At 41.8% G+C, this 12,091-nt stretch overlaps 1 protein-coding gene and 1 long non-coding RNA gene across 5 annotated transcripts in view; one reads left to right on the top strand and one right to left on the bottom strand.

Annotated features, from left to right (window-relative positions):
* Positions 1-12,061, bottom strand: part of LOC306980571 — a 174,892-nt gene extending 162,831 nt beyond the window's left edge. The window contains exon 1 of the long non-coding RNA XR_013794032.1: positions 12,026-12,061. This is a non-coding gene — a long non-coding RNA (uncharacterized lncRNA). The remainder of the gene's footprint in view (positions 1-12,025) is intronic.
* The window catches only part of LOC306980477 (diacylglycerol kinase eta), a 117,996-nt gene continuing 110,208 nt past the window's right edge, over positions 4,304-12,091 (top strand). Inside the window, exons 1-2 of one of the 4 annotated variants that reach the window (XM_079579874.1) lie at positions 4,304-4,540; positions 11,415-11,628. In XM_079579874.1, coding sequence (XP_079436000.1) covers positions 11,536-11,628 — 93 coding nt within the window. In that variant the 5' untranslated portion in view covers positions 4,304-4,540; positions 11,415-11,535. The remainder of the gene's footprint in view (positions 4,541-11,414; positions 11,629-12,091) is intronic. The other 3 variants (XM_079579875.1, XM_079579876.1, XM_079579877.1) reach the window with 3 other exon arrangements.

Raw genomic sequence — 12,091 nt, 5'->3', positions numbered from 1 at the left:
GTATGAAGTTCTTCCTTCTTCGCGTGTCCAGCTATGACGGACTGAAGAGCAATGTGGCCGCTGCCTTTTTACTGAAAATAAAAAGTACACAGTATTTAGTGTCATGTTATTGTCACTCAGGGTCACTGGTCTGTAGAGCAAATATTAATTAAGTTGGTTTTCTGTGTCTTTTTGAGTTAGACTAAAGCAGCCAATTGGATTCAATCAAATTACTATTTAAATTAAATTTGACTTTAAAATATCAGTCTGTTAAGCATTAGAAGATAAGTTGAATAAACTTTTTCAGTTGGTTCACAAAAAAACTTCTTTCAGTGTAAGCCCTTTACCCGGTTGGAGACAGAAGAGTGTTTCGAGGCTTATTTTGTTTGTAAATGATGCGTTTGAGGGCTTGCGAAACCAATGTATTCAAGTCAGTCTCTGTCACACGTCAAAATATCGCCATGAGTCGTTTATCTGTTAAAAGCATGCACGACTTTGATAAAAAAAGAATGGATGTCCGCCCCGTTTTTCAAAGTAGGCCGCACGCCTCGCATTTAGCCTGCAAATAAAGCCCTAAATTGTGACATTAATTTACTTTAGCAGAACTGTTGTCTGACATTGCCCTCAGGGATCATGGGCACATCAAGTCAAATTGTTTACGATGTGGTCTGAGGCCTTTGGGAGCAAATGGATCTAATATGGCTGCTCTGATGCGGGTGCGGTTAGAAGCCAAAACTATGTAGGCTTTTCCTTTTCTTCTCCATCCACTTAGACTGTTCAAAATGTGTGTACTGTCTAGTTAACAGGGTTTCTGCGGGGAATGAAAAGCTATTAAATGAATTGTGCCTAAATAAAGCCCCTAAATGTCATTAAAAAGCATTACACTAGATTCAAACTGGCATTAAATCTACATTTATTGGAACATTATGACTTTTTTTCAACAATTATGCGTGTATAAGTTCATAGAAAATATCAAAATGATGGTCCTAAATATATTATTTGCAGTTTTGGCTGATATTGGCCACATTTTTAGCTAAAACGTTGCCAGCTTTGCCATGTTATTATGTCATTCCCTCACTAAAAACATGCCTGAAGTGTTGCCTTGGCACATTCACGTGTTTTTGAGCAATCTGTAAAAACTCTGATGGCGGCCATTTTAGGGATAGGTTTGCCTGAGTCCTCCTAGGAACGCCCCCACCTCCTGGAGACGCCTCCGAGCTTTCGTCACCAGCCGAGTAACCAACCACTGCTCCTCAGCAGAACCCCCTCCCCACTGATGCCACAGACAGCGTGTGGAGGGGGCGTGTCTGAAAGGGTCAGAGGTTCTTAAAGAGACAGAGGCCTATTTCAAGACATTCGCTACAGCCATTTTGAGAGAGCAATTTTATACAAGGCAGTTATTTTAATTTACTGCATTTACAGACCAACAGAAGGTTTCTTCATCATTGTAGTGTGATATAGACTGGTGCTATGTGACTGAAAAAAGAATAATACCCCCTCTTTAAGAAATTAACTTCTTGACCCCCACCTCGCTGTATCGGACTGTTGTGGTGAAGAGGGAGCTGAGTCGGGGGGTTCCTATGTTCCCACCCTCACCTATGGTCATGAGATTTGGGTGATGACTGAAAGGAGGAGATCGCGGATACAAGCGGCTGAAATGAGTTTCCTTCGCAGGGTGGCAGGGCGCACCCTTCCAGATCGGGTGAGGAGCTCAGTTACCCGGGAGGAGCTCGGAGTAGAGTCGCTGCTCCTTCACGTCGAAAGGAGCAGCTGAGGTAGCTCAGGTGTCTACTCCGGATGAGTCACGGCCGCCTCCCTCAGGAGGTGTTCCAGGCATGTCCTATTGGGAGGAGGCCTCGTGGAAGGCCCAGGACACGCTGGTGGGACTATGTCTCCGAGCTGGCCTGGTGTCGTCTTGGGTTCCCCCCAGAACAGCTGGAGGAGGTTTGTGTGGATCGGGAAGTCTGGACATCTCTGCTGAGACTGCTGGCCCCGCGACCCGGCCCCGGATAAAGCAGAAGAAAATGGATGGAAAATGGACCCCCACCTGAACTGAGCACATTTTCTCCAGTTTGGCTTTCCCCAAAAGCTTCTTAAACAAAGTGCCAAAATAGCGACGAAATCGAGGAAGAGAAAACAACAAAAACGTGCCGGAAAAGCAACAGTAACACAATAAAAAAGCAACAAAATCACCTAAAAAAAAAGTGACGAAGACACAACATAAAAAAGACGTCAAAAATGTGGCAAAAAAACACGGCAACAATGGAACAAAAAAGTCACGACCAGTTTTGTAGGTCATATCTTTCAAATGAGGCGATACTCTGTCCTATACGCTGTGAACTCCTGTTCAGAAGCTCTCGGTTTAGGCGGGGGCTCAGAGAAAAATAGAGAAAAGAGAAAATATGGTATTTGGGCATTAAAAAGCACTAAAGTGGACTTTCTTCTGCCTCTTCACCCTCCACCTGCACCGAGCAGATTTTCTCCAGTTCGGTTTTACCCAAATCCAAAAGCTTCTCAACTGGAGAGCAACAGCGTGATGCCTCATTTAAAAGCCAGGACCTACAAAAGTGATGTTGTTTTTTTCATCACGTCACTTTTTGAGGCTTATTTGTTTCTTTTCCATCACTTTTTCCATTGCATTTTCATTGCATTTTGTTGCATTTTCATCCCCGTTTTTACTGCATTGTTTTTTGAAGCTTTTTAATTTTTGTAAAGCCAAATTGGAGAAAATGAGCTCAGTTCAGGTGGGAAGTTAAGAGGTTAAAGCCTATCAGAACAAGTCGACTTTTGGGGCATGTTACGACTTAATACACCGTGTCATTCGTGTGGGAGAGAAGCCTAGTATCGACTACCACAACTTTATCATTTCACTCAACCAGAAGGAAAACATAGTCCCCTTAAAACAATTACTATTCGAGCGTAAAAGTCTTTAGGTTTAGGATAAATACCTGCACAATCCGACAAACAAGGCAAGGCAAGTTTATTTGTAGAGCACAATTCATACACAAGGCAATTCAAAGTGCTTCACAGTTGCATAAATATAAGAAAACAAATACAATCAATAAAAACATCAACATAAAATTAATCAATTACAGTAAGAGGCAAGAGTGCAGATAACATTCTTTCAGTTATATGCATTTTTAAGTCTTGTTTAGATTCGCTCTGTCTTGAGAACCTTTTTTAAGTCTTGTTTTGACTCGCTCTGTCTTGAGCACTATTTTTAAGTCTTGTTTGGACTCGCTCTGTCTTGAGCACTATTTCGCTCTGTCTTGAGCACTATTTTTAAGTCTTGTTTGGACTCGCTCTGTCTTGAGCACTATTTCGCTCTGTCTTGAGCACTATTTCGCTCTGTATTGACACTATTTTTAAGTCTTGTTTTGACTCGCTCTGTCTTGAGCACTATTTTTAAGTCTTGTTTTGACTCGCTCTGTCTTGAGCACTATTTTTAAGTCTTGTTTGGACTCGCTCTGTCTTGAGCACTATTTCGCTCTGTATTGACACTATTTTTAAGTCTTGTTTTGACTCGCTCTGTCTTGAGCACTATTTCGCTCTGTCTTGAGCACTATTTCGCTCTGTATTGACACTATTTTTAAGTCTTGTTTTGACTCGCTCTGTCTTGAGCACTATTTTTAAGTCTTGTTTGGACTCGCTCTGTCTTGAGCACTATTTCGCTCTGTATTGACACTATTTTTAAGTCTTGTTTGGACTCGCTCTGTCTTGAGCACTATTTTTCTTGCTCGTTCACACAAAGTTACCTAACCTCCTTCTCCTCTGGACATCAACATAAAATTAATCAATTACAGTAAAAGGCAGGAGTGTAGATAAAATACATTCAGTCATATGCACGGGCAAACAAGAGGAAATGAGGACATAGTATTGCCCTGTTTATCCCTCATACTTACACATACATTTGTGCATACTGCAGCGTTTTCCCGGGCCGAGACTTCGCATAAATTGGCGCGGGTTAATTCCCTCAGACATGCTCGCTCTCGTCTGGGACACACGTGTTAATTGCCGTTTGCGCGTGTTTATTCATTAGGGCTGATGTGTCGCGCTCTCTCCCGCCCCCCAGCGCTCAACCCGGGCACCGCAGCCCAGCGAGCCACAGCAGCCACAGCAGCAGCAGCAGCAGCAGAGGCAGAGGATTGGAGTCGGAGCCGAAGCAAAACACGGGGTCCGCTTTTCTCGATTCTCGTCTTCTGTTTCTCTTCCCCCCCCCCCCCCCCCCCTCCTCCTCGCCTCCTCGCCTCCTTCGCCTCGCACACCCTCCCTCCGTCCTCCTCCGCCCCCTTTTCTTCTTGCCTTACCTCCTACCCCGTACCTGATTCACAGCCCCGCTCCTGAGCTATGCGTATAGGACCGCGGCTGTTCCGACGAGCTACCACCGCCACCACCACCATACACCAACACCACCACCTCCTCCTCCTCCTCCAGCCCCATCGCCATCAACACCGAGCGGACGCGCACGGGAAGCCGGCTGACGAGCGCTCCAGGCCGGCTACAGCAGCGTCACTGTCCGCTGCACGTCTGGCGCTCTCCGCTGGACTCCTACATTAACGAGGTAAATAAAAACCACCATGTTTTTTTATTTTTTTTAATTCCTATATTTTATCCAAGACGCGTTGACTTGCAGAGATGCTTGTAGGCGGACCACTTCTCCTTGTTTTTTTTTTTTTTTTTTAATATTTTTTTTTTTTGTATTATTATTATTATTATGACAGTCCAGTTGATTGATAGCTTTAGACAAATTAGTTTAATTATCTTTTACCGGCGATGTTGCACAGCGATACTGAGGGCAATGAATGTTTTTTTTTTCTTCTTTTTTTTTTGCAAAGCGGAGGAGGACGGCGCGGCAGCCTGTTGTGCATCGCGCTTAAAAAAAAAAAAAAAAGAAGAAAAAAAAAAATTCTCCCAACGAAGCCGAGCTCCATAAATTCTGCGCACAACGCGGCTTTAGCGGTGTTTTATCACCCACTTACGCGAGTTATCAACAGGGTGGTGGTGCAGCGGAGCGGACGGCCGGCGCTTTCGCATTAACATAATGTGGTGAATATTGCAGGCGGCGAAAACAAGGAAACGTCCACATAGCGGTGTAATAATACAGGGATGTGCTGGGTGGCTTTTGCAGCGCACTGGATTGAATATCGTGCACTGTTTAATTAGCTTTTGGAGTAAAGTGAACTAGAGGCGTAAGAAGGGGGGGGTTGCCCGGACACTTAAGTGACAGTAGTGTTGCTTTAAAAGATGTTTGGAAAGAAAGTAGTGACTGAAGTGTTAGTCGAGAGTAAACCAAAGAAAATACTTACTATATTATTGTCTCTCGCCACTTATAGATGTCCCTAATGTGTCCTTCTGAGTGAAAGTATTCGCACTTTCAAGTACATGGAAGTAAAAAGTACTGGATTTTGAGTTCGCAGAGGTGAAAGTTTGGCTGTAGATTCACTGTAGACTCTCGACATATGAATACATTACAGAATAAGCGATTGCTTTGCTTGAAATGTGTTCAATAGCAATATGTGGTGACTGTATGGTTTGGAGCAAAGATATAGACGTCTGCAAATGAGGCAGGAGGATTCAATAACAGAACAACCCGGTGTTAAGGTGTCTGTGTTGTTATTCGTTTTTTTCATATTTGTGCATGAATCTGAAGTAGTGGAGTGAGGGCCAGCTCCGAAAGGCTTTTGTTTTCTACAGTTTTTGTCAACTTTTCAGAACTGCAGGTCACTGTCGCTCTTCATTGAGACATCGTCCCGACCCCTGATAACCCCATTCCGACTGACTTTGCCCCATTGATCTGTGAGTGTGTTTAAATACTTATCTGAGCTGGCGACTGTGATTGATTCACTTCTTGGTAGAGGATACGTGACAGCTTTGTGTTCATAGGACCCATTCTAAGCTTCCAGAATGATTTTGGATGTTACATATGTTTACTACTAAAATTAAAGCTCGATATTTGCGTGTATTTGACATTTTAGTGTGACTTTATGGGTGCAGCGTGGCACCTATGCTTTCCCTCACAGTGGCCTTTATGATGCTCCAGAATCAATTGTTTTGGGGTTTCTGGCCCGTTTCTGGTACGAAGCCCTAAAGCAATTGATCTAGGAGCGTCATAGAGGCCACCGTGAGCGAAAGAAGGTGCCACGCTGCACCTATAACACCACCGAGTCATTAAAAGATCAAATGCGAGCAAATATTAAGATTTTTTTTTCACCTAAAAAGTTGCATAGTGCAGCTTTAAAGTTATTCCAAGCCTGGCATGTTCCAAAGTTCATATACAACAACTGAAACTCTAAAATCTGCTGTGTTTGTGACTTTCCTGATTGCTGTCGCATTGCTGTGTCTTTTGATACTCAATGACCGTCTTGAATATTGCAATAACAATATTATTCAAATACTTTCACCACTGTTTCCCTTGAATAGACCAAAAACCGGAGCCATCTGTTTTCTTATCAAACTGTGTTCATATCGAAAGTGAACTTAAAGACTTAGTCAGAATCAAAACAAGGCCCAAGTTATGAGTAGATTGAGAAGATCTGGGCTAACTAACTTTTTAAGATTGAAGTTATGAGTCTGTGAGAAAAAAAGGAAGCAAAACTCAGTCAGCTGGACAACCTCAGTGATGATTGATTCGGAGATTACAATCATTCGGAGCTGCATTGAGCGGCCGAAGCTTCATGCGCGGTGGCAGAGTGGTTAGCGATTGGGGGAAGCTGTCGGTTCACAATGCGTGTCCTTCCCACGTCCCAAAGACATGTGACTGGAGATGTAAATTGCTCATAATGACTGAATGTGAGTGAATCATTGTTGAGGACGGACAATGGCCCATAGTTGCTCAGTCGACTCCAGACAACTGACACTTTTCCTATTGTTTAGTCTGATGGAGGAACCCGTCAGAGAAACGGATGTGGGCATCGAATATCAAATCAAACTGTCTTCGGAGTAGTTCATTGCAGAGGTCGACCGATATATTGGATCTTGCACTGATAAAAGCCGATATCTGCGGTGATAGAGACTTCACGTTTGTTGGATTGGAAAGAGCGAGTCATCCTACAGCTTCTTATGCCTCAGGGGAACAGAGAAACTTTATGATGAAAATTGGTTTCACTAAAATAAGTGAATATGAACATGATGTGTCATTTTGAAGCACATAACCTGGAGAATTCAATCGCTGAATTAGTTTTAGCCTCCACAATTGTATCTGTGATCGCTGTACACAATGCCGCGGCTAGCAACAGTGTGCCAATGCTAACGGCAAGATGCGGTAACACTTTATTTTACACTACCCTTCATACATTGTCCATCCATCCTTCCATTTTCTTCCACTTGTCCGTTGCCGGGTCCTATGGCTCCTCCTGCAGGTGGTGGGTCCACAGAAGGGCGGCCCCATGGTTCTAACCGGGCCTGTTGGTCTTTCATAAGGGGCTTCTGAACCGCTCTTTGTCTGACCTGTCAACTAGGACCTGTTTGCCATAGGGAGACCCTACCTGGGGCACAGAACCCCCGACAACAGAGCCCCCAGGATCATTCGGGTTCTCAAACACCTCCACCACATTAAGCTGGCAGTTCCAGGAGGGGTTGATACATTGTACCTAACTAAATTAAGTACAATGTAATGAGTTCTGTGACAATGTGTAATGACTTGCCCCTATTGGTTAGATACACAATGGAATAATATGTATTTGTAGTTTGTAGATACATAATGTAATAAGACATAACTCTAACCCTAAGCTTAATAGTCTATTACATTACGTACCTGCAAATTACTAATACAAGTTATTCCATTGTGTATCTACCTCATAGGTACAAGTTATTACAGATTGTGACAAAGCTTATTACATTGTATTAAATTTAGTTAGGTACAATGTATCAAGGTAGTGTAAAATAAAGCGATACCCAGGATGCTAATGCTAACGGCAGCTAATCAAAGCTGGGACAGAAACTATGACTGAATCACCTAAAGTAATAAAATAAAATCGTCCAAGTCTTTATGTTTTTACAGGATTATAGACCAGATATTTGGAAAAATTGGCCAAAAATATCGGTCAAAAATATCGGCCGAGCATGTGAGTATTGGCCAATAAAAAATCCCCAAAACTGGCATTGGCTTTAGAAACACCCATATCGGTCGACCTCTGGTTCATTGGTTTAATGGATTTCTCTTGGGAAAGGCGAGTTGGTTTGAAGAGCACAACAAAGTGTCAGTATAAAGTAAATATGTAAGTGTGGTGTGCAAATGAAATAGTTCTAGTTCAGTCTAGTTCAGTCGTCACAGCTAAATGGAGCTGGGCTGGAACACCGCCAGAGCAGAGGCCTGTCTCACATCTTCAGGAGGACAGTTCCAGATTTTACGCAGCCTCACCATGTTTAGTCCTGAATCTGGGATATTTATGACCAGAAAGAGAATCTAGAATCACGACTTGGGTCTTTTTACCTCCACTTAAACCGAGCACATTTTCTCCAGTTTGACTTGACCCAAATCTAAAAGCTTCTCGACTGGATCTTACAGCCTATAGGCCAGTGTAACGTCTAATTTGAAAGCTAAGAGCTACAAAACTGATCCAAGATTTTTCCTTGCATTGTTGTCACTTTTTCGTTGTATTATTCCAGGGTTTTTCTCGCCTGTTTTGTGGCTTTTTATCACTTTTTTGTGGCTTTTTTGTCGCGTTATTGTTGTTTTATTGATGCCTGTGAAGCGACAAAACGACGTAAATGAGGATGAAAACGCTGCAAAAAGGGCACCTATAAAGCAACAAAAAAGCAACAAAACAGGCATCAATAAAACAACAAAAACGCTACAAAAAAGCTACAAAAGCCACAAAACAGGCGACAAAAACGTAACAAAAAATACAACGAAAAAGTGACGACAAGATTAGGAAAAATCTTAGATCAGTTTTGTAGTTCTCAGCTTTCAAATTAGATGTTACACTGGCCTATAGGCTGAGAGCTCCAGTCGAGAAGCTTTTAGATTTGGGTAAAGCTGAACTGGAGAAAATGTGCTCGCTTCAGGAGTTAACTAAAATTACCCTTATAGATACAGACGGCATCTCTGGTTTCGTCCATATATGGTCATGTTTGAAAACAGTTGAGGGGGAAAACAATTTGAAAAAAAAATCGAAACTTTTTATTATTATTTAACAACTACTTTAACAAACGCTGAATTATGAATATAGTTTTCTACTAAATAAAGATACAAAGACAAGTGGTTCAACAGCCCATAAATACATAATAAAAATGGAGAATGCTAACATGATGCTACATGTTAGCGTCGTGCTAATGCTAACGCTAGCTACGAATGCCGTTTTTTTGCATCTACTGAACAATCTGCTGTGAATAAACATCCATATGAACCCGATTTATACTTGACTTTATTTGTATGTGATAAATACGTTTATATTTCAAAAGAAAATGGCTAAAAAGAGTGGAAAATTGTGTTTTCCTAAAGATTCTATTTTCCCCCTTGGCGAGGCCACGCCCCCTTCTATGACACTATGCCGTCTGTATCTATCAGTATGTTTTTATCATATTTTCAGTTTTTTTTTGCCGTATTTATTTGTATTACATTCTGTAAGTCATGGCCAACATAAACATAAAATTGAGCCTGCCTAATGTGGTTTGGGCAACAGGTACTTTTCGTATTTCACAGTCAATTGCACACATATCACTTCAAAATAAACACTGCAGACAGACACATAAGCATGCTTTTATATGCTTGAAATATCTCTTTTCCTCGTCTCCCAGTCCACGCCTGAAAGCCTGTGTGACGTCCGCGAGGCCCATTGTTTTTATCCCGGCACAGAGGCGAATAATGCCGTTACAGTGGATCTCCTAATGAGCCACATCATTGCCTTTGCCTCCATTTATTACCATAATCTGTGCACCGGCGCTCGTCCTTGTCATCTCCATAAACATCAGCACCATCTCGCTGTGCGCTTATGTCACTCGCCCCAAAGCACCGCGTCACAAAAGAAAAGGGAAAAAAATAAATAACAGGAAGAAGGGGGGGGTCACTCTGTTTTTCATACAAATGGAGGAAGAATAAAAGCGGATCTACAAATAGAGAAGTGGTGGGGAGTTGCTGAACGATCGGCATATTTAGTGGAAGAAGAACAAAGGGTGAAGTTGTTCCATAAAAAAAAATATTTAAATAGGCTCGCTGTGCTGTTGTGGAAACTGTTGAGCCATTTCTAATTGTTTTATTTTGATTTGCTTTTATTATTATTTTACTTGAAATGTCATAGATTTGTTTGTATTTCTGTTGGGAGCGTCTGCAAAGTTTTATTGTTTTGATGAAGTAGAAGTAACAGGAAAACATGTTTTGGACAAATCTGGATTTCACTGTTTTCATACTGATTTGCAAACTTTTAATATATAACGGAAAATTTGTCATGTTTACGGATTGTGAGCGTGTTGTGTATCAAGAAAACGGCTACATTGTTGTTTGTACAAATCAAGTTTACCAAAAGTGACGTTGATCTCCATGGTAACGCAGGACAGTCAGCACCATAGCGATACAGACGGCATCGCGTCATAGAAGGGGGCGTGGCCTCACCGAGGGGGAAAACAGAATCTTTTGGGAAACACAGTTTTTCACTCTTTTTAGTCATTTTCAGGCGAAATATAAACCTATTTATCACATACAAATAAAGTCAAGTCTAAATCGGGTCCATATGGATGTTTATTCACAGCAGATTGTTCAGTAGAAGTGAAAAAACAGCAGTCGTAGCTAGTATTAGCGTTAGCACATTGCTAGCATGTAGCATCATGTTAGCATTCTCCGTTATTTATGTGTTTATGGGCTGTTGAACCACTTTGCTCCTCCCCATTTCTTTGTATCTTTATTTAGTGGAAAACTTTATTCATAATTCAGCGTTTGTTGAAGTAGTTTTTGAATAATTAGAGAAAGTTTTGATTTTTCTCAAATTGTTTTCCACCTTGACTGTTTTCAAACATGACAATATGGGCCATTCCAGAGATGCCGTCTGTATCTATGCGGACAGTTAGCATGCCCGTTGTATTTTTCCTATAGGGTTCGGGAATGTGATGTCACACCGCTAAGCATCATGGGATTAGCAGCAATAATAAAGTAATGGAGAATATAAAAGGTGAAACACTGGAGTTATTGTTCACATTAAAACATTTGGACACCACAGTGTATTAGATGTATTTAGTAGTAGCTAAACAGCTAACGGAGTTGTCCCAAAACCGATCAATATCTCTGAAAGTTTGAAATTACGTAATTAAACCTTTTCTTTATTCATCCTACTCCTACAAAAAATAAAGTAAAAAAAAAACGATCCCCTAAAAAGCGTTCGCCTCGAGCAGTCATGCGTGTTTACAGTTGTTTACTCATGTTTTTCCGACACACTGCCGGCTCTGCCCCCAATCTCCAGGAGCGTTCCTCTCCTGATCAATAATGCATCCTCCATCTTTTGCAGAGTTGAAGTGAGGCTGAAGTCTGGCGTCCCGAAAAACAGCCGTCCCACCTTCTACTTCTGGGCATCAACCGAACTTTCCCCCGCCGCCGCCTAACCCGCTCGCCTCACGTCTGGCCTCATCATGGCGTCCAAGCTGAACCCGAACGTCCTGTACGTCGGCGAACCCGCGGAGACGCTGGGGTCGCCTCAGTCGGAATCCGAGCGCACTCAAATCGTAAGTAAAGTTCTGCTTTAGGGCTACACATTTTTAAAAAAATTATTATTATTTTGTTTAATCAGGACAATGTGCCGTTACATTAAAGTGATAGTCTGTAAGTTTGCAAAGTGAGGAGGGATAAGAGCGAAATTTGAAATTAAATTCCTCCCCTCTTTTATCAGAAAGCCAGTCTTAGTTTGCAAAATCAAGCTCCTCCCCCTCCTCCTGATTGGACGTGACAGGCTGGTTCACAGGAAAAGGTCGTCTCATTGGTCAAAGTGGTATCCCGGGGAGGGGCTTTATTATTGAAAATTACTTCTTATGTTACCTCAAATTTCAGGTCAATTATACACAATCTATTACATTTGTAAAACATTTAAATTTACAGACTATCACTTTAAAAAGATGGCTGCACCAGAGTTAGCACTATGCTAATTTCCATCTGTAGTCCTACACAATTAAAATTACATAATACAATAGT

This window comes from Gobius niger (genome assembly GCF_951799975.1).
Source record: "Gobius niger genome assembly, chromosome: 21".
NCBI classification, from domain to species: Eukaryota; Metazoa; Chordata; class Actinopteri; order Gobiiformes; family Gobiidae; genus Gobius; species Gobius niger.
The sequence above is the reverse complement of the archived record's forward strand: the minus strand, read 5'-3'. Positions and strand labels throughout refer to the sequence as shown.